At 37.7% G+C, this 18,578-nt stretch overlaps 1 protein-coding gene and 1 non-coding gene across 2 annotated transcripts in view; both read left to right on the forward strand.

Annotated features, from left to right (window-relative positions):
• LOC114243166 (chitin synthase chs-2) overlaps positions 1-17,200 on the forward strand; it is a 29,343-nt gene extending 12,143 nt beyond the window's left edge. Inside the window, exons 14-24 of the mRNA XM_028174564.2 lie at positions 924-1,150; positions 2,226-2,393; positions 3,528-3,833; positions 4,297-4,526; positions 8,618-8,741; positions 11,352-11,504; positions 13,040-13,216; positions 14,365-14,532; positions 15,302-15,533; positions 16,193-16,362; positions 17,002-17,200. Of these exons, the coding sequence (XP_028030365.2) occupies positions 924-1,150; positions 2,226-2,393; positions 3,528-3,833; positions 4,297-4,526; positions 8,618-8,741; positions 11,352-11,504; positions 13,040-13,216; positions 14,365-14,532; positions 15,302-15,533; positions 16,193-16,362; positions 17,002-17,139 (2,093 nt within the window). The 3' untranslated portion in view covers positions 17,140-17,200. The remainder of the gene's footprint in view (positions 1-923; positions 1,151-2,225; positions 2,394-3,527; positions 3,834-4,296; positions 4,527-8,617; positions 8,742-11,351; positions 11,505-13,039; positions 13,217-14,364; positions 14,533-15,301; positions 15,534-16,192; positions 16,363-17,001) is intronic.
• LOC149503137 (U6 spliceosomal RNA) lies at positions 2,426-2,537 on the forward strand. Its single transcript, XR_016323052.1, has one exon. It is a non-coding gene; the product is annotated as a U6 spliceosomal RNA (small nuclear RNA).
• Positions 17,201-18,578: the final 1,378 nt, after the last annotated feature.

Below are 18,578 nucleotides of genomic sequence, written 5' to 3' on the forward strand. Positions count from 1 at the left end.
CAGGCCTACGGCTCAATTGTTTGAGCACAATGGTTGTCCCACCTTTTCCCCCGAAACGGATAGGGGTTTCCACCAAGCATGCTTACAAACGCCGTAACACCAATAAACATGATAAGACCTTTCGATTTTTGTGCCTAGTTCTTCCATTTGAAATGCGTTGTACCTTTGCAGATTCCTTAATAATCCTAGAGAAGATATTTAAATGAACCAGTATATAAAACAGTCTATGTTTGTTCTCAAGTTAGGTCCGATAAGTTCAGTATACTTAGCTGATTCAAAAAGGAATTTCGTTTAAACGACAGATAATGGATTCTATTTTTAATTTGGTAGAAAGTGAAGGTAACTTAGTTATGAATAAAATTCTTTTTAATACCGTCTTAATTGTTGACATGTGTAGCATTTTTTTAAGGGATTTTATGACCTGGTAACTAAGACCTTTAAGTGAAGTTTTATTTTAATTTATATTCTTATTTTTATGAAAAATGGTAATATAGAGTGAAATGAAATGAAGATGATTAATTTGAGACATTAATCAACTGGGATGAAATTAAATGAAATGAGATGAGATGATGAGATGAGATGGGATGAAATATAGCCTCAGTAAAATGGTGGTCATTTACTAAGATTTTTTCAGTGGACTTTTTGGAGGATTCCACAAGTTACGTCCAGCGGCTTTGTTTCATTTGCCCACATTTGTGCAATTTCACAGAAATAAAACAGTTAATAAACCACCGTTATTACACATTTAAACCTGAAGAAACACTAAATAGACAAAATAAAATAAATCACACAACTTCACTCCTCGCGTTCCCCCCAAAAAGTCCTGTGTAGCATTAAGGAAAGAGTTAACTTTAACTATTTTTAGTTATGTAAATAGTGACATTGCGCCGACATAAATATAGATTAAAATCATTTTCAAATAGGTGAGGACCGTTGGCTTTGCACACTGCTCCTTCAGCGCGGGTACCGGGTTGAATATTCAGCCGCATCTGACGCGTACACGCATTGTCCAGAGCTTTTCGGAGAATTTTATAACCAGCGACGACGATGGGTTCCCTCGACCCTGGCGAACATCTTTGATTTGCTTGCAGAATATAAGCGCACCGTTAAAGTGAATGATAATATCTCCACACTGTATATCGTTTATCAGGTAAGTTTGAATTAAGTCACTGCCTTTTGGTATCGCAAAAAAAAAACAACTTTATGGGATTTATAAAACGAAAAATGGCGACACATAAGTCAAAGTAAGATATGGTTGATTCTACGCATGACTGCTCCACGGCAATAAAAAAGTCGTTTCCATAGACCTCCGCAAAATTTTCTCCCGAATCCAGCCACTTCGATGCATGAGTATACGTCATGAAATTAACGCGGTCTTAATAGGCTTGTTTCTTTTACTCTTACGTTTTGAAATTGAGTGAAACGAATGAAATTCTGAAACGGAGAGGACTTTGAAATACAATAAAAGTATTGCTTTGCAGTAAATTTGTCACATGAGTTACGCAAAATTTTCAGTGTACCCTACGAAGCTATCATATATGACATCGCCTCTTTGTTTCCCTACCTAATCACTGGTCACTTCGAGGGGCTATTCCAGTTTCACCGGTTTGGTGGATGAGCTCGAGGGGCTTAGCCTGAGAGGACCTGATAACTCTTGCCATATCAGGAGCAATGCTTTGCTAAATCTACCACCGGATCTGAGTCGCAACTCACTGAGAAGATCCGGCCAAGAACTCAGTGGGTTGTGTCGTATATGGGCTAGGTAGCACGTCGAGCTCTTCGTCACATTAGACGAATTCGACGTGAATGGTGGTAAGAACTCTTGTGAGTCCGCACGGGTAGGTACCACCGCCCTGCCTATTTCTGCCGTGAAGCAGTAATGCGTTTTGGTTTGAAGGGTGGGTCAGCCGTTGTAACTATACTTACACCTTAGAACGAAATATCTCAAGGTGGGTGGCGGCATTTACGTTGTAGATGTCTATGGGCTCCGGTAACCACTTAACACCAGGTGGACTGTGAGCTCGTCCAGCTACCTATATAATAAATAAATAAAAGTATAGTGATCGGTGTTTGGAGTGGAAAAGCAAAAGCGAGAATGGTTCGGAAGGATCCGACATGACGCGTTTAGGGGGACGGCGGCTGTGCGTTGCTCCGTCGTCTGGGTCGCTATCATCTCATCTAATATGTCTCTCATCAATCTCATTAAACACGCGTCAATTTCACAGACCTTACTTATGATCGGCACTATACTGGGTCCCGGTACGATCTTCCTCATGATGGTCGGTGCAATGAACTCTGTGACCGGTATGAGTAACATGCAAGCTTTGATACTGAACCTAATACCGATAGGCATATACGTTGCGGTCTGTTTGACTTGCAAATCTGAAATACAGGTAACAAGAATATTTTAATACAGCTATTTTTAGTATAACATATAATACGTATACTAAATTTGGAAAGATACAGAGATGAATAGCATAGCGTTAGATGTCCTGCGTTAGGACGATGTGAAAAATCATGAAACTTATTACATTTCTTGAAAATAATGACAATAAAAAAAAGCGAGATAAACTATAAAAGTAGTTTTATTTACAGTTTTTTTATTACAGAATATTTTAGTACTCAATTAGAACTGCCCCACTGTTGGAACCGAAACGAATGTCTCCTTCAATGTCCGTGTGTTTTTTATCAAATGAAATTCTCTACATTAGAAGCATCTCATCAAAAATGGATTGTTTACGTAAACTGCAACAACATGGATTCACGTAGCACAGTCTTATAAATACTTAGAGATGACTTACGACAACGGAATATAATTATGTAAATTTACGATAAAGGGACATGGTGTAATGAACATGAAAATCGAACCGACAGTAAATTTTGTATTATTGAAGCCGACGCGGGTAGTTACACCATCTTGTTTAGTAGCCGTGCATTCTTGTTTGAAGAGTAAGACGGCTGTTACATTTTATAATAAGATTGAGCCTTTGACCTCTATATCTCAAGCTCTGGAATTCGAGCACTAATGTAGAGCAGTAATGTAATGTAATGAGAGATATAAATACGTGAAGCAAAAACTTTATTTATACCCCTTTTTACGCAAATTGCGCTGACGGAAGAGTATATAATTTCGCACACATATAGCTTATGTAGAGAAGGAGTGCAGAATGATTTTTTTTTTTAAATTATGCATAAAAAATACATAAAGTCGATAAAAAAACATTACACACACTACCATGTATTTGACACACACGCATATATACTTATTTGTTTATTGTTAAATTCTGTGAGAATAGATTATTATTGTTTGTCTTTAATATCATTTGGTCTATAGTGTAGTCTTGGCGAAAACTGTGAATATAGAAGTATAGTATTTGACAATAGAACCTTAATAGTCTTCAAACTTATAATTTCAATTGATTTTGGTCGAATTTCTACCACTGGACGACCACTAGTTTAGAGAAAACAATAATAAGAAGCATAAATTTGAATAAATAAGTGTTGATTCCATGATACTTTTTTTGCAGCTCATGTTTGCTAATATGATCACATGCGTGTATGCAATGATAATGATGTTAGTGATAATTGGTATAGCGCTACAGATCGTCGAAGACGGTTGGTTAGCGCCATCTAGTATCTTCACGGTTGCAACGTTTGGTCTCTTCTTCGTAACGGCCGCGCTTCATCCCCAAGAGATGAGTTGTTTGATGTACATTTGCATCTACTACATTACAATTCCGAGCATGTATTTGTTGTTGATTGTTTACTCCTTGTGCAATCTCAACAATGTTTCGTGGGGTACTCGAGAAATCGAACAAAAGAAAACTCCTAAGGTACGTAATAAATTATTTTAAGTATTTTTTTTTTTTTTTCTGGCTCTCTGTCAACAAAGAGTTCAGCGTCTCTTGTGAACATGAGTAATGCCAGGCTGATATCTAGCGCTGAGGAATCTAATCAAATTTTATTTGAAGAAAGAAATGTCATAGCGTTTGTTAAAAATTCTCGTGAACGGTAATATACCCCGTTTATTAAAGGATTTGTGTGAATATTTTTCGGGTTTTCTACTGAAGCAAACACGTAGAAGTAATATATTCTCGTCGAATCCGTTCCGTCGAATTCATTTCCGATCCGGTGGTAGATTCTGCGAAGCACTGCTCTTGCTAGGGCCAGTGTTAGCAACACTCTGGTTTGAGCCTCGTGACCTCACTTACATGTTAAGGCGAAGCTGAAATCAAGCCTCTCAAGGCTATCAGCATAGGTAGAAAAAAAAGAAATATATTATTTGCATTATTTCAGATGTTAGAGATGGAGAAGAAACTTGCGGAGGAAGCAAAGAAGAAAATGGACAGCCAGAATATATTGAAAAAGTTTGGACTTGCAGACGAGACGTCGGGTACATTGGAGTTCGGTATCGCCGGTTTGTTCCGGTGCATGTGCTGCACGAACCCGAAGGATCACAAGGACGACCTGCACTTACTGCAGATCGCCAACTCCATTGAGAAAATAGAAAAGAAATTGTTGGCACTGTATGTAAAGTGATTGTTTGGTTTTTCTGACATTTTAAACACTAGGAACAGTTTTTGTCGCTCAAATTTTTTATTAATGACTAGCTGACCCGGCAGACTTCGCAGTGCCTCAATCGAGAAATAAAAGACCTAAACTTTTGTATAAAATAAACATAATACAAACAAAAGGAATCCGTCAGACGGGGGACACGACAAAGGAAAAACAATTATTTTTATTTAATTCCAAGGATTTTCATATTTATCTACCCTTTAAACCTTCTCTGGACTTCCACAAATAATTCAAGACCAAAATTAGCCAAATCAGTCCAAACGCTCTCGAGTTTTAGCGAAACTAACGAACAGCAATTCATTTTTATATATATAGATGTCCGACCACGTTCCTTTGAGGCTAATGATAAAGTTGTCGGTTGAAACTATTCGACGCCTTTCGTATATTGTTAAGTAGGTACCATATAAGAAAAACTTCATGAAGTTTCGACAAAGATTAAAAAGTTTTAATTCTAGCTAATAAACGATACGTTGACGTCCAAAATACGAACAAATTGATAATAATATACATATTGACGGGTGAAAGAAAGGCTTAAGCGACATTTTCGCGACTGGAGAGCCACTTAAAGTAAAGTCTTGGAAAAAAGGTCTTGACCAAAAAACTTCTTCAGATATTTGAATGGCATAAACATAATTGAAGTTCAATTAAAAACCGTCCAACTTTTGATACTATAACCAAATAAAACTCACCTTTATTACATAGATAAATGTCGCGTATTAACAGAAATGTTAACAAAGTGGCCTTGGCCAAATGGTTTGTAGTGAAAACGAAATAGCCTTTCACTCCTCGATATGTATATGTATATAGATGTAGGGTGCTAAGAGACTCGACTTCCCGAAGTCGAAACGGTGTTGTGTTCAAATTTCGAATTTTCTCTTATCTACCTATCACGCGGACTCACAAGAGGTCCTACCATCAGTAAATATGATATGAGTGTTTACCACGGAATAGATAAATAAGGTTGGAATGGTAATGTAGGCGGGGCAAGCGTGCCACAGTTATGATTGTACAAACATAACTCGACCGATTCTTTCATTCACCGCGTTTAGTGCGCTTCGGACTACTTTGGCGAACAGATCTCCGCTTTATAGTGCCGTGTTGTGCAATTATAACTTGTAAAACAAAAAATCAGACCTCAACTATAGAGCGAGGAGGTAGATCTTTCGATCGGTAAGTCGAAATTACCATTTAATTACAATATTATTTGTCTAAAACATAAAAATATACTGAGCATTATGAAATTCCAAACATTAACAATATAATTGCAGCAAGTTATAAATAGCATACATTGCGCGATGTGTACTCGCCCAATGAACGCAATGACCAAGTCAGCTTCTAATGTACTACATGCATTGCGTTCTCTACACTTCAATCTTTGAAAGGACAAACCCGAAATCCATACAAACTTGGGCCTGGCGTTACAGTGCTAGAATTTGGGCATAAGTTACAATACCTAAGAAGGTTTCATGAGCCCAATTTTCAGGTCTCCCAGCAATGGCCAAATTGGTAAAATCAGACAATGTTTTCATTTTAGGTTATGTTTATTGTTCGAGATATTTTAATAAAAACGATATTTTTGAGGCTATTTCCTACTAAAGATGAGTAATTTTTTACGAAACCTGTTGCAGCAACAGGTTGCTTTAAAATAAAAATGGAACCTGTTACGAGAAATCGCGCGTTAGGTTGTTTACGAAAACGAACGAAAGCCAAAAATTAAAAACAACGTAATGCGAAACGCGCTGCGCACGAAATGATTTTTTTAAGGGATTTTATGACCTGGTAACTAAGACCTTTAGGTCAGTCTTATTTTAATTTTAATGAAAACTTTTTTATATGAAAAACTATATTTATATGATAGCTTTTTTATATAAAATATAAATCATTACGTGCTCCCATATTATCTCATCACATTTCATTTCATTTTAGTTCATGCCTTTTTTATTTTTGTTTTTTATTGCTTAGATACCCATCGACGAGCTCACAGCCCACCTGATGTTAAGTGGTTACTGGAGCTCATAGACATCTACGACGTAAATGCGCCACCCACCTTGAGATATAAGTTCTAAGGTCTCAGTATAGTTACAACGGCTGCCCCGCCCTTCAAACTGAAACGCATTACTGCTTTACGGCAAAATCCAAAATATCTTCAGTTGGCAACATTAAAGATAACATAACACGATTGGACTTTTTGGCGGGAACGCGAGGAGTGAAGTTGTGTGATTTGTTTTATTTTGTCTATTTAGTGTTTCTTCAGGTTTAAATGTGTAATAATGGTGGTTTATTAACTGTTTAATATCTGTGAAAGTGCACAAATGTGGGAAAATGAAACAAAGCTGCTGGACGTAACTTCTCGGGTTCCTCCAAAAAGTCCACTGAAAAAATCTCAGTAAATGACCACCATTTTACTGCGATTATATTTCATCCCATATCATCTCATTTCATTAAATTTCATCCCAGTTGATTAATATCTCAAATTAATCATCTTCATTTCATTTCACTCCATATTATCATTTTTCATAAAATTAAGAAAATAAAGTAAAATAAGACATGACTTAAAGGTCTTAGTTACCAGGTCACAAAATCTCTTAAAAAAAAAAAAAAAAAACATAACACGATTTGATACATTTGTGTTTTTCTATGGCATAGTCACATTAATATAAAAATGCAAAACTACCCTTTCATGCTATATTTAATGTTGTCAGTTGTAGATATTTTGAATTGCCGCCATTGTAAGTAGTTGTGTCACGATTCGATGGCCATACTCTATTTACATTGATTAAAATACCTATAAAAACAGTCATTTATCCTAAAGCAAAAGAGTATTAATTATTTTTTACACTTGATTTCCACTAAATCGATCCTATTTTATGGATGTTCTAATTCTAATCCGCACGTTTGTGGAGCTAGTTACGTATATTGAAATAAGTGTTGCAGATGTTTACAAAGATTGTTTAAAACAAAAAATTGAATTCAACTTATTTTCTACACTTGGCCATTGTCAATGAAGCTAAGATTTTAATAGGTTAATCAAGCAAAATAGACGAATTTTTTGGTACATATCCCATTCGTGTAACGCTTAGGCCCAAAATGGGGTTTCTCCTTTCGGCCTTTGCCCTGATTGGCCGTGGTGCAGTTTGTCGATAGTGAGGTGACCATGTGGTGAAATAAAATCATCGACAGAATTCTCGACTATATTTACATTTGACATGGATAATTTTTGCATTATTTTATATTTAATTAATGATACCTAGTATATTCTTAGTGAGACGTATTTTGAGTAAAATAAATATGTATTATTATTATTGAATTATTATCATTGAATTAAAGTGAAGGTATAATATAAAGGGACATGTAGACCTCTCATTTACGGGTACTTACTATATTGTCTAAGACGTATTAAAATCTAAGTAAAATGCTATTTGACTTATGCAGTAAATTAAAAATTTTAGGTTTCCTAAAGAACCTAACGCCAGGGAACAATGGATTGACGTGACAGGTAGAGGAAACTGGAGACAAAGACGAGTACTATTTGCTCTAAACATTTTACTGAAAATGATTTTACCATAAAAAAAATCAGAATACACTTAGTTTTGAAAAATTCATTCGCAATTAATAGCAAGCGCCAACTGCTTAACAAATACGTTTTATTCCAGCGACAATGACTATTTGTAATTAATAAAAGTAAAATAGTTTTTTTTTCAATATTTATTTCATGTTTAATTTTCTCCATTCATTCATCAGATAATTTATCGATAAAGAATATCGATTTTATCAAGCACTAGCGTGTATGAACATTTTTATTGCCTTTTTGCGTGTGTGAGTGTGTATGCCTACGGGTGTTTTGTGCTAGTTTGCGAACGAATATCTGTCCTGAGATTTATGTGTGGGTGTTTTTGTTGTGTGCGAAATACTTGTAATCACAGTGTGTGTATGTGTAGAAATTAAAATAGTGGGGATGAAGCGGCGACACTGGTTCTAATACAAAATTAGAGCAAAGGCCTTTCCAACCTTATTTATCTATTCCGTGGTGTTTACTATTTAGCGGTGCAACTGAAATGTCAGAGTCCCCTCCACCGCGTCGTCGTTCGTCGATGGGCTTGCGTCGGGACTCGCTCGACATGTTGCAAGAATATCCGGACAGTGAAGCGTCCGTTGATTTACCACGGGTACGGAAATATGATTACTATTATTAGAATTTTACGACGCTAATTCCTCCAACCACCCCAAGCCATTGGGTCGAAGTCTCAATCGTAATCACATTACGCTTTACTAGTAGTAGCGCGTGCATTCGTGAAGCAGCTGTCTTTGAGCTGTTAGGTCTCTTCTGGAGACACTCGGGTAGTTATTAGTAAAACCCATCCTCCTTGGCTGAGTCTTTGCTCCTGTCCTGGTGAAACTAGAAACCGGGCCACCAGCAATCCGTCAATCATAGAAAAACAGTAACCCGTGTTGCGCTCTGAGTCCATAGGTTGCTGGTTCATATCCGGCTCGAAGGACCATATGTTGCGTTGTGGTGATTGAGCGTGCTCTGTATTTGTTATTTTGAGATATTTATTGTACCTTTATAAGACAAATTAAATACTTAATGTAAGAGAAATATATAATTGATGCATTGCTCTCGGCGGCTGGATTTGAAAGGAGATTGGTGTCATGGCGGACGTCGCTCGCTGACATTTTGTCGTTCAGAAACTGAACACCCGTCTTAGCATCGCTTGAAATGTGAAATCAAAGTAACCGATTTTTTATAGTCGAACCCATACGAACTTCATGGTTACTGATGCTCATGGACATCCCGTAAAGTCAAAGTCGTTTGAGGGAAGTCGTCGTTTCATAACTCTTGGAGAATCGAAGAAGGGAGGTCCCGATTGCATTTACAAAATACAAAAATGTTTAAAATGTACTTTGAATGAATGGAATAGAATAATTGGTTTTTTAGACTATGGGAATTAAATCGGTTCCATTGATGGTCGATGCAATAGTAAAATGGATACGACAAGATTATCTTATCTTAAAGTAAAACCGGATTCAGACTCATTTAAATAAATAATTATAATCAATGTATACATAAGTCTTTGTCTAAGTATCTGTAGTAGCGTCAAACAGGCCATAGAATCGTTTTCGCCATCTTGAAGGTTTTTGTTGGATTATACAGGGTGGCCCATAAGTCCTTTGATATGAAAAAAAATTATTAAAATAAAACTAATTACATTATGAATTAAATTTTTATTTACATAAAAAGCTTAAAAAACGGGAATTATTTTTTGAAAATAACATCTCCTAAATGTAATCCGTTGCGATCACGGCACTCTTGCAAACGACGTCTAAAATTGTCGATGACTGCGCGGCACGTCACTGCTGAAATGCTTGTCATTTCTCTGCGGATGTTTTCTTTTAGGGCCTCAATTGACCGCGGATTTGTGTCGTATACTTTAGCCTTAAGGTAGCCCCACAAAAAAAAATCCATCGGGGTCAGATCTGGACTACGTGGAGGCCAGGAAATGTCTCCTCTCTTACAGATAACTTTGCCAGGAAAAAGTTGACGGATAACGGGCATAGCAGTGTTAGAGGTGTGAGAAGTGGCCCCATCCTGTTGAAACCACGTCCTGGCATTAAAGCCTGAAAAGTTTTGCAATTCTGGTATGAAAAACTCTTCGATCATAGCCACATATCGCTTACGAGTTGACTGTGTCGGATTTTCGCGAATAGACTGTGTCACTGTGTCTATGTTTTGTTCCGTACGTGACGACCTTGGGCGACCCAACCGCGGTTTATCTAACGTCGAACCGGTCTCCTCGAACTTAGCAACCCAGTTCTTAATCGTTTGAAGAGTTGGAGTGTCGTCAAAGTTGTGTAAACCTTTGTGTTCTCGAAATTTACGCCGCGCAACGGTTGCCGAATTGTCGTTTTTATAAAACTCGCGCACACAAAACGCACGGTCCGCTCCGGTAAAACGCTCCATCGCGACTAAATTCCCAGAAACCGAAGTTACTCCCCACGCTTCCCCTGCACCGCTCACGCGCGCCCTGTTCGTTTTATTCAAATTTTACTTTTCAAAGGACTTATGGGCCACCCTGTATATGAGTCTAATATTATTGAAATTTATAATTTCTGACTATTCGATTACATTAAGCTGATTGGCCACAGACAACTCATACGCCGGCACTGAATATTTGTGTTTTAATTTAAATTATAGTTTTGAATTTTTATAAAGTCTATCGAATTAATGTGATCCATAAATATTGCTTTTAATTCAATCGTTGGTGTTCAACGTTAGTTTTGTGAGTATCCTACTTGCACATTCCAACAGAAATCTTTATAGGTATATCTATCTACATATACCTTCTAAGGTAATTAAAGTTCACTAAACTTAGTGTTTCCCGAGTGCTATGTATGACATGTCCTTTTTCAAATGAGGCTTTCGGAGATTACATAACGGTAGGCAGCGGCTTGGCTCTGCCCCTAGTATTGCTGAAGTCCATGGGCGACGGAACTACACTATCAGGTGGGCCGCGTGCTTCGTTTCCCTACAGGGGCATAAAAAATATTTTGTGAAAGTGTGACATAAAGAAAAACAATTGGAGGAATTAGAACAATTGGAATACTTGAGACCTTGGATTTTACCTTATATCTCAAGATGGGTGGCGCATTTGCGTTGTAGATGTCTATGGGCTCCAGTAACTACTTAACACCAAGTGGACTGTGAGCTCGTCCACCCATCTAAGCAATAAAAAAAAAACTGCTTTAAAATTTATTTAAAAGGCCCTCTGTCGTTGTAGGAAGATCGCGACGATCTAATCAATCCATATTGGATCGAAGACCCGGACCTGCAGAAGGGCGAAGTGGACTTCTTGACGACGGCCGAGATCAGATTCTGGAAGGACATGATCGACGTTTACTTGAGGCCCATCGAAGAAAATAAAGAAGAAAAGGTAAATCTTTATTTTAAATTTAACTACTATTCTTTTATGCCTTAAATTCGATGTTTCCTGTATCTCATACATATTATAAATCCATTATATTTTAATGTCTCTAGGTTTCCAGGTCTCAGTATAGTTGTAACGGCTGCCCCACCCTTCAAACCGAAACGCATTACTGCTTCACGGCAGAAATATGCAGGGTGGTGGTACCTGCCCGTGCGGATTCACAAGAGGTCCTACTACTAGTGTTTACGAAAATTATAATTTTGCGGGTTTGATTTTTAATATATTACACGATGTTATTCACCGTGTAAGTCTATCGTGTGAACATTTGTCAAATCTATACTAATATTATAAAGAGGAAAGATTTGTTTGTTTGTTTGTTTCGAATAGGCCCCGAAACTACTGGACCGATTTGAAAAATTATTTTTCCATTAGAAGCCGAAATTGTCCCTGATGAACATAGGCTACTTTTTTTTATTTTTTTTTTGGTTTCATGTGTGTTTTAATGTTTCCGAAGCGAAGCGAGGGCGGGTCGCTATACGTAATATTCTTAGAAAAATTGGTACTCGCGTGATTCGAACACCGTTGCATCACTAGATACGAATGCAACGGACGTCTTATCGTTTAGGCTGTGACGTTTTTCTTTCAACTTCAGCAATCTCAGTCGTAATCACACACAAACGTATAGTGACCTGTGTCCGATCCACTAGCGGTGCTTTTAGGTACCTCAAGCACCGGTCATCGTTACCGTCGAACCCGTCGCTTGCGACGAAGAGCTCGGCAAGTAAAACAACCTACAAACACAGCCCAATGAGTTTCACGCCGGATCTTCTCAGTGGGTCACATTTCCGATCCGGTGGTAGATTCTGCGAACCACTGCTCTTGCTAGGATTTGTGTTAGCAACATCGTCAGAGTTGAGCCCTGTGAGCTCACTTACTTATTAGGTTACGCTGCCAGCCTCTCAAAACTATCAGCTTAGGTAGGAAAAAAAGTGTCATGTGTGTTGCCAGGATAGGCAATGCAAAGTGGCACTTTCGGCCTTTCATTCTTAATGAAAATCATGGTAGCTTTCATGGTAGCTTCGGCACAACGATCACAAAATCATCACTGTAACATATGAAGACATCAACGTTGAGTTATGTCAACTAAGACAAGATATCAAGTTTGTGTTGTTTGATGAAAATATAGACAATAGAGTACAGGGCCTTTTTAAGCCAGGCACCGAAGGTTCTTCGAACTCATCCCTAAGATAAACTTCTTGACGCTTTGTCTTCATCGCCGTAGCCGAATAGAAGATATTACGGCTTATTATTGTTTTGTAGTTACTAGGCCTTAGCAAACAATGCTATTGAATCTTTATATCAATAGGCGAAGACAAATTAATTTAGTACCTATCTTGAAAAAAAACATTCCAACTTCTAAATTTCAATTTGTATGTAATTTTACGTCTGTCAAAACAAATGATCACAAATCTGAAACGAAAATAACTGTTCTTTTTTTCTTCTTTCTAATCAACAAATTAACGAAAATTTGAATTCGCCAGGCACGCGTTGAGAACGATCTGAAGAAGCTTCGCGACACAACGGTGTTCGCGTTCGTCATGTTGAACTCTTTGTTCATACTCGTCATATTCTTGTTGCAACTCAATCAAAATCTGCTGCACTTCCGATGGCCGCTCGGGCAGAAAGTCTTCATCGAATACGACAATGAGAATAACGTTGTGAGTATTTCAACCATTAGTCTCTAGTATCATGTTTTTTTCAGCACTGTTTATATTGAGACTTGGAATGCACGATTCCTTTCACATTACATCATTTTTTTTTTTTTTATTGCTTAGATGGGTGGACGAGCTCACAGCCCACCTGGTGTTAAGTGGTTACTGGAGCCCGTAGACATCTGAAACGTAAATGCGCCTTCCACCTTGAGATATAAGTTCTAAGGTCTCAAGTATAGTTACAATGGCTGTCCCACCCTTCAAAGAAATAGGCAGGGCGGTGGTACCCATCCGTGCGGACTCACAAGAGGTCCTACCACCAGTAAAATTAGTCTCTAGTAGTCTCTAGTATCATGTTTTTTTCAGCACTGTTTATATTGAGACTTGGAATGCACTATTGAACAACCCTTATCATATTAGAAACAACTTCTACGTTCGCGTTTGGTTTATCTGATTGATGGGATTTGTTTAATGTTTAGCTGAACTTTAAAATTAGAATTTATGATTGCTTCGCGAGAGAAACGGGCAGTGGTGGTATATACCCATGCGGATTTACAATACGTCCTACCGGGATATGTTTGGCGATCGCAGTACTCTGGTATAATACTTAGAAGACACGAGTCCGTTCTCCGGTGAATCCCGTAGTCGTGTTTTACGATACGGAAACTGTGTGTTTAGTGCGAGTTTTTTAACGTCCTCGATAGCGTAAAAGTTAACTCAAATTGGTATGGAGTTGGAGCGTTTGCCTACGTTTACCGCTAGGGAAGTTGTTCCAATTGCATACAAATTTGAGTTTACTTTTACGCTAACGAGAACGTTAATAAAACTCGCTCTGAGCACATTGATGGGTCAAGCCAGGCTGATAGAACAGTGTCAATGATAAGTTTCACACTCGTTTAAAGTTTTTTTTATTGCTTAGGTGGGTGGACGAATTCAAGACTCACCTGTTGTTAAGTGGTTACCGGAGCCCATAGATATCTACTACATAAATGCCGCCACCTACTTTGAGATATGAGTTTTAAGGTGTCAGTTTTAGCAGTAAGACGGCTGACCCACCCTTTAAACCGAACGATAGAGTCATAGACGGGCCTCATTGTGTGAATTAACGAAAGCGTGCGGTTTCGTGACACGTAATGCATATTTTACGTCCCAAGATCAACATCGAGCAAGAATACCTGACCTTGGAGCCTATCGGGTCGATTTTCTTGATATTCTTCGGCACCGTATTGATCATTCAGTTCTTCGGCATGTTGTTCCATCGATTGGGCACGTTAACACATTTGCTGTCAACCGTACATCTCAACTGGTACTTTACTAAAAGGGTAAGTGTATTTCTATTTTAAACCTAATTAGGAACTGACTAAATAATTATTATCTGTGCTATAAGGGTGCTGTGTTTAGGTAGTTAATATTGTCGAGAATACAATTTTTTTTTCTATAACTTTTAGGCGCTTAGTAATAGAAATCGACATAATTACTTCAGTGCGCCGCGTAGGGCACCGGTGACCTACATGGTAGTCAACTTGTTAAATAATAATATTTTTATTATTATTACAGTAATAAATAAAATAAATAATCAATAACGGTTGTTGATGCCTCATTGTTCTAATGCATTATACTGAAAGCAATGATTATTGATATTGACCCTATTAGCATCAGACGTCAGTATTAATATCTTCTGGGACTTAAGTTAAAAAGAACAGAACTGTCCAACTGAATTTTTTTATCGGTAACGATTATAAAAAAATATTTTATTCAAGAAGGAATAAAGTCGAAACTACTTTAAATCAAAACTGCTTTTAGATTCTTGTCTAGATTATAACATACAACATATTGATGAAATATTGAAATCATGGATACCCCACCTTCGAGCTATAAATCGACAGTTAATTAAACTATTTTAATGTAATCAGATATACGTACATTTTTGTAACAGAAATAGGCTAGGGATGATGACACTTAATCGTACGAATATACCTACTAAGATCAGTAAGTAATAACGGAACATTTAAAAATAATGTTTGATTTCCTTATTACACAACACTAGTCTCTGATTTATTAAAGCAATGATTGAAAATGTTATATATTAAGGCCGGCGAAATGTCAGAAGACGCTCTACTGGAGAAGCACGCTATCGAAATAGCGAAAGATCTACAGAAGTTGAACACAGACGACCTGGACAGACGCGGCATCGACGAGTCGAATCTCTCCCGAAGGAAAACGCTGCATAACCTGGAGAAGTCGCGTCACACGAAACAGAGCGTCATCAACTTGGACGCCAACTTCAAGAGGCGGCTCACCATACTGCAGCAGGGTGATCCGAGTTAGTATCATTTGGTTTACTACTGGTGGTAGGACCTCTTGTGAGTCCGCGCGGGTAGGTACCACCACCCTGTCTATTTCTGCCGTGAAGCGTAATGCGTTTCGGTTTGAAAGGCGGGGCAGCCGTTGTAACTATACTTGAGACCTTAGAACTTGTATCTCAAGGTGGGTGGCGCATTTAAGTCGTAGATGTCTATGGGCTCCAGTAACCACTTAAAACCAGGTGGATCCAGCCACATAGGCAATAAAAAAAAATGGTACAGACAGTATTTATTAACTGAAAACTTCTCTAGGACTGTTTTCATTTGATGAAACGAAAAAGTGACACTAAAAAGAGACAAAGATAGACCTATAGGATTTAGCCTGAAAGATAATGAGATATAATACATCTGAAAGTTTAAGTTCTAAAGCGCGTGTTGCATTTTTTGACTTAGCATTTTAGCGGGTCCTTACGATGATATCCACAAAATGTTTTGTAGATCGAATATAGAGACCCCACGTTACTATATCAATAATAGAATCAGGCCCATTGTGTGATAAAATACTTCCATATCGAAATACCGCATATTCTCGTACTCATCAAATAATTTTGTATGTCCCTACCCTCATAAATCGGAACGCATGGATGCTGTACAACGATCGCTAATATTAATGTAACAGATGTAGCAACTCGCATTCCATCGCTGGGCGCCAATGACGCAACACGTCGCGCGACTCTACGAGCTCTCAAGACCAGAAGAGACTCTCTGCTGGCCGAGAAGAGAAGATCGCAGTTGCAAAACGCCCGGGACTCCGCCTCCGGGTATCTGTACGACCTGCCCAAAGGAACGGTGCGGAGACATATTTATAATTGCTTTATATTGCTAATGTGCCTACAGTCCATATATTAATGTATAGAATAGTCGTCCGCTCTTCAAACTGGAATAATACACAGTCAATTCGTTTCCAGCTAGCCGTGATTTCAATGTCTTGAATCAACCTGATTGGCTGTTTTCGATTTTTTAAGGAAAACTTATTTACTCGCTCTTGACTTGGGGAGTAACGTTGTAATGCGTGACGAGAGTGTTACGAAAAGTGTGATCGGGCGAGGCGATGGGAAGTTGAGAAAAATATATAAGTTAGTGAAGATAGAAAGAGACAGAGTTACGTTTCATATATTACTGTAGGGGCAAGAGAGAGAGGTGCGATATTGTCACACATTTTCTTTCTCTCTTGCTCTCAAATGAAAACCCATAATAAATTTAAATATTTATAGAAAATTAATATATGTATGTACATGTATACTGTGCATATATCAACATATAATATAAAATATATATTATACATACATGCATGTAGATGGAGCTAAAGAAGTTTTACCTCAGTTGTGTGGTCTAAAGCACGCCAGTATATTTTTTTTAACACAGCTGATGGCAAGGTTTGGAAAGTCATAGTTTTTTTCGGCGGTTAGTAATGTTTTACTTTCGTAGATGAACGAAATGGGAGGTCGCGCTTCTACGACAAGCACGTACATCAACAAGGGATACGAACCGGCATTCGACAGCGACGATGACGAGGGACCGCACCCGAGAAGGAGCACTGTGCGCTTCAGGGAAAACTACGGATAATGTTTATCCAAACGAAAAACGCTTTTATATTTATTACTCAATAAAACAGTTTTCATTGCAACGGTTTTGTTTACTACCCACGATATACTCGTACATATCTATACTAATACTAGCTGTACCCGTCCGCTTCGCTGGGCATTTAAAATTAACATTATTATTTCTCACCCCCATAAAGTATCTCATAATTAACGCCCCCGCAACTGGTGTAGGGAGTCCAACACTCATATAAATATTAGCCCATTATGTACATGTATTTTCTGCATGGATACCAAGTTTTAAGTCAATCGGATGCATGGTTCGGTAGTTTTAACTGAACATCCGTAAAAAACACTGTAGATTTATATATTAGTATAGATATAGATTATAAAGCTGAAGAGTTTGTTTGTTTGGTTGTTTGAGCGCGCTAATCTCAGAAACTACTGGTCTGATTTGAAAAATTCTTTCAGTGTTAGAAAGTCCATTTATTAAGGAAGGCTATAGGCTATATACCTAGTCTTGCCATAAATACTGACACAAAGGAAAAAAAAACTATTGCAAATAACATTTATTACTTTTACAGTGTGTTAATACATAAATATAAAACAATTTATAGTATAAAAAGCTTATTCGAAGTGGTCTCCATTGGCTGCAATACAGTCCTTTAAACGTTGAGGCCAGTTATCAATAAATGCACGCAAATTTTTCACTGCCAATCGTACGGAATGTTTTAGGGACTCCAAATTATCATGGCGTTTAGAGCAAGCCGTACTCTCTAAAACTGACCATAAATCATAATCCAGCGGATTAAGATCGGGACTAGACGACGGCCAGTCTTCAGCTCTGATGAAGTCCGAAACGTTCGTTTCCAACCAAGACTGCGTAGACCGAGCTTTATGACCTGGTGCCGAGTCTTGCTGGAAGGACCATTCTTGATTATTGAACATGGTGTTGTTAAGGGGCTTCACTACCTTCTCAAGAATGGTATCTTGATACACTTGTGCCGATGTTTTGATACCTTTTTCACAAAAGTATGGCTCAGTCACTCCTTCATAGCTAATACCCCACCAAACCATCACTGAAGTCGGATAGAGCCCACGTTGCACTCTGTCGACTAATTGGGAAGCTTCCTTAGAGCTTTGAGCATAAATACCAATAAATACGGTCATTTTGTTTGTTAAAATGTTGCTCAATTGTAAAAAAAATTCTCATCCGTAAACAAAATTTTTCTATGACCTCCCTTTGCGTACCGCTTCAGTAGTTGTTTCGATTTTACCACCCTATTCTCTTTTAAATTTTTATAATATTTATTTTTATTATTTAAAAATATAATTGTTTAAACCTTAATCAATATATTTATTATAAAAAAAAGAACACAATATTCCTAACCTAAAAGTACATGTTATTATCCGCAACATGCTTCGTCAGATTACAGAAATAAAGTTATCAGCAACATGCTTCGT

Source organism: Bombyx mandarina, chromosome 04 (genome assembly GCF_030267445.1).
Source record: "Bombyx mandarina strain Sakado chromosome 04, ASM3026744v2".
NCBI lineage: Eukaryota > Metazoa > Arthropoda > Insecta > Lepidoptera > Bombycidae > Bombyx > Bombyx mandarina.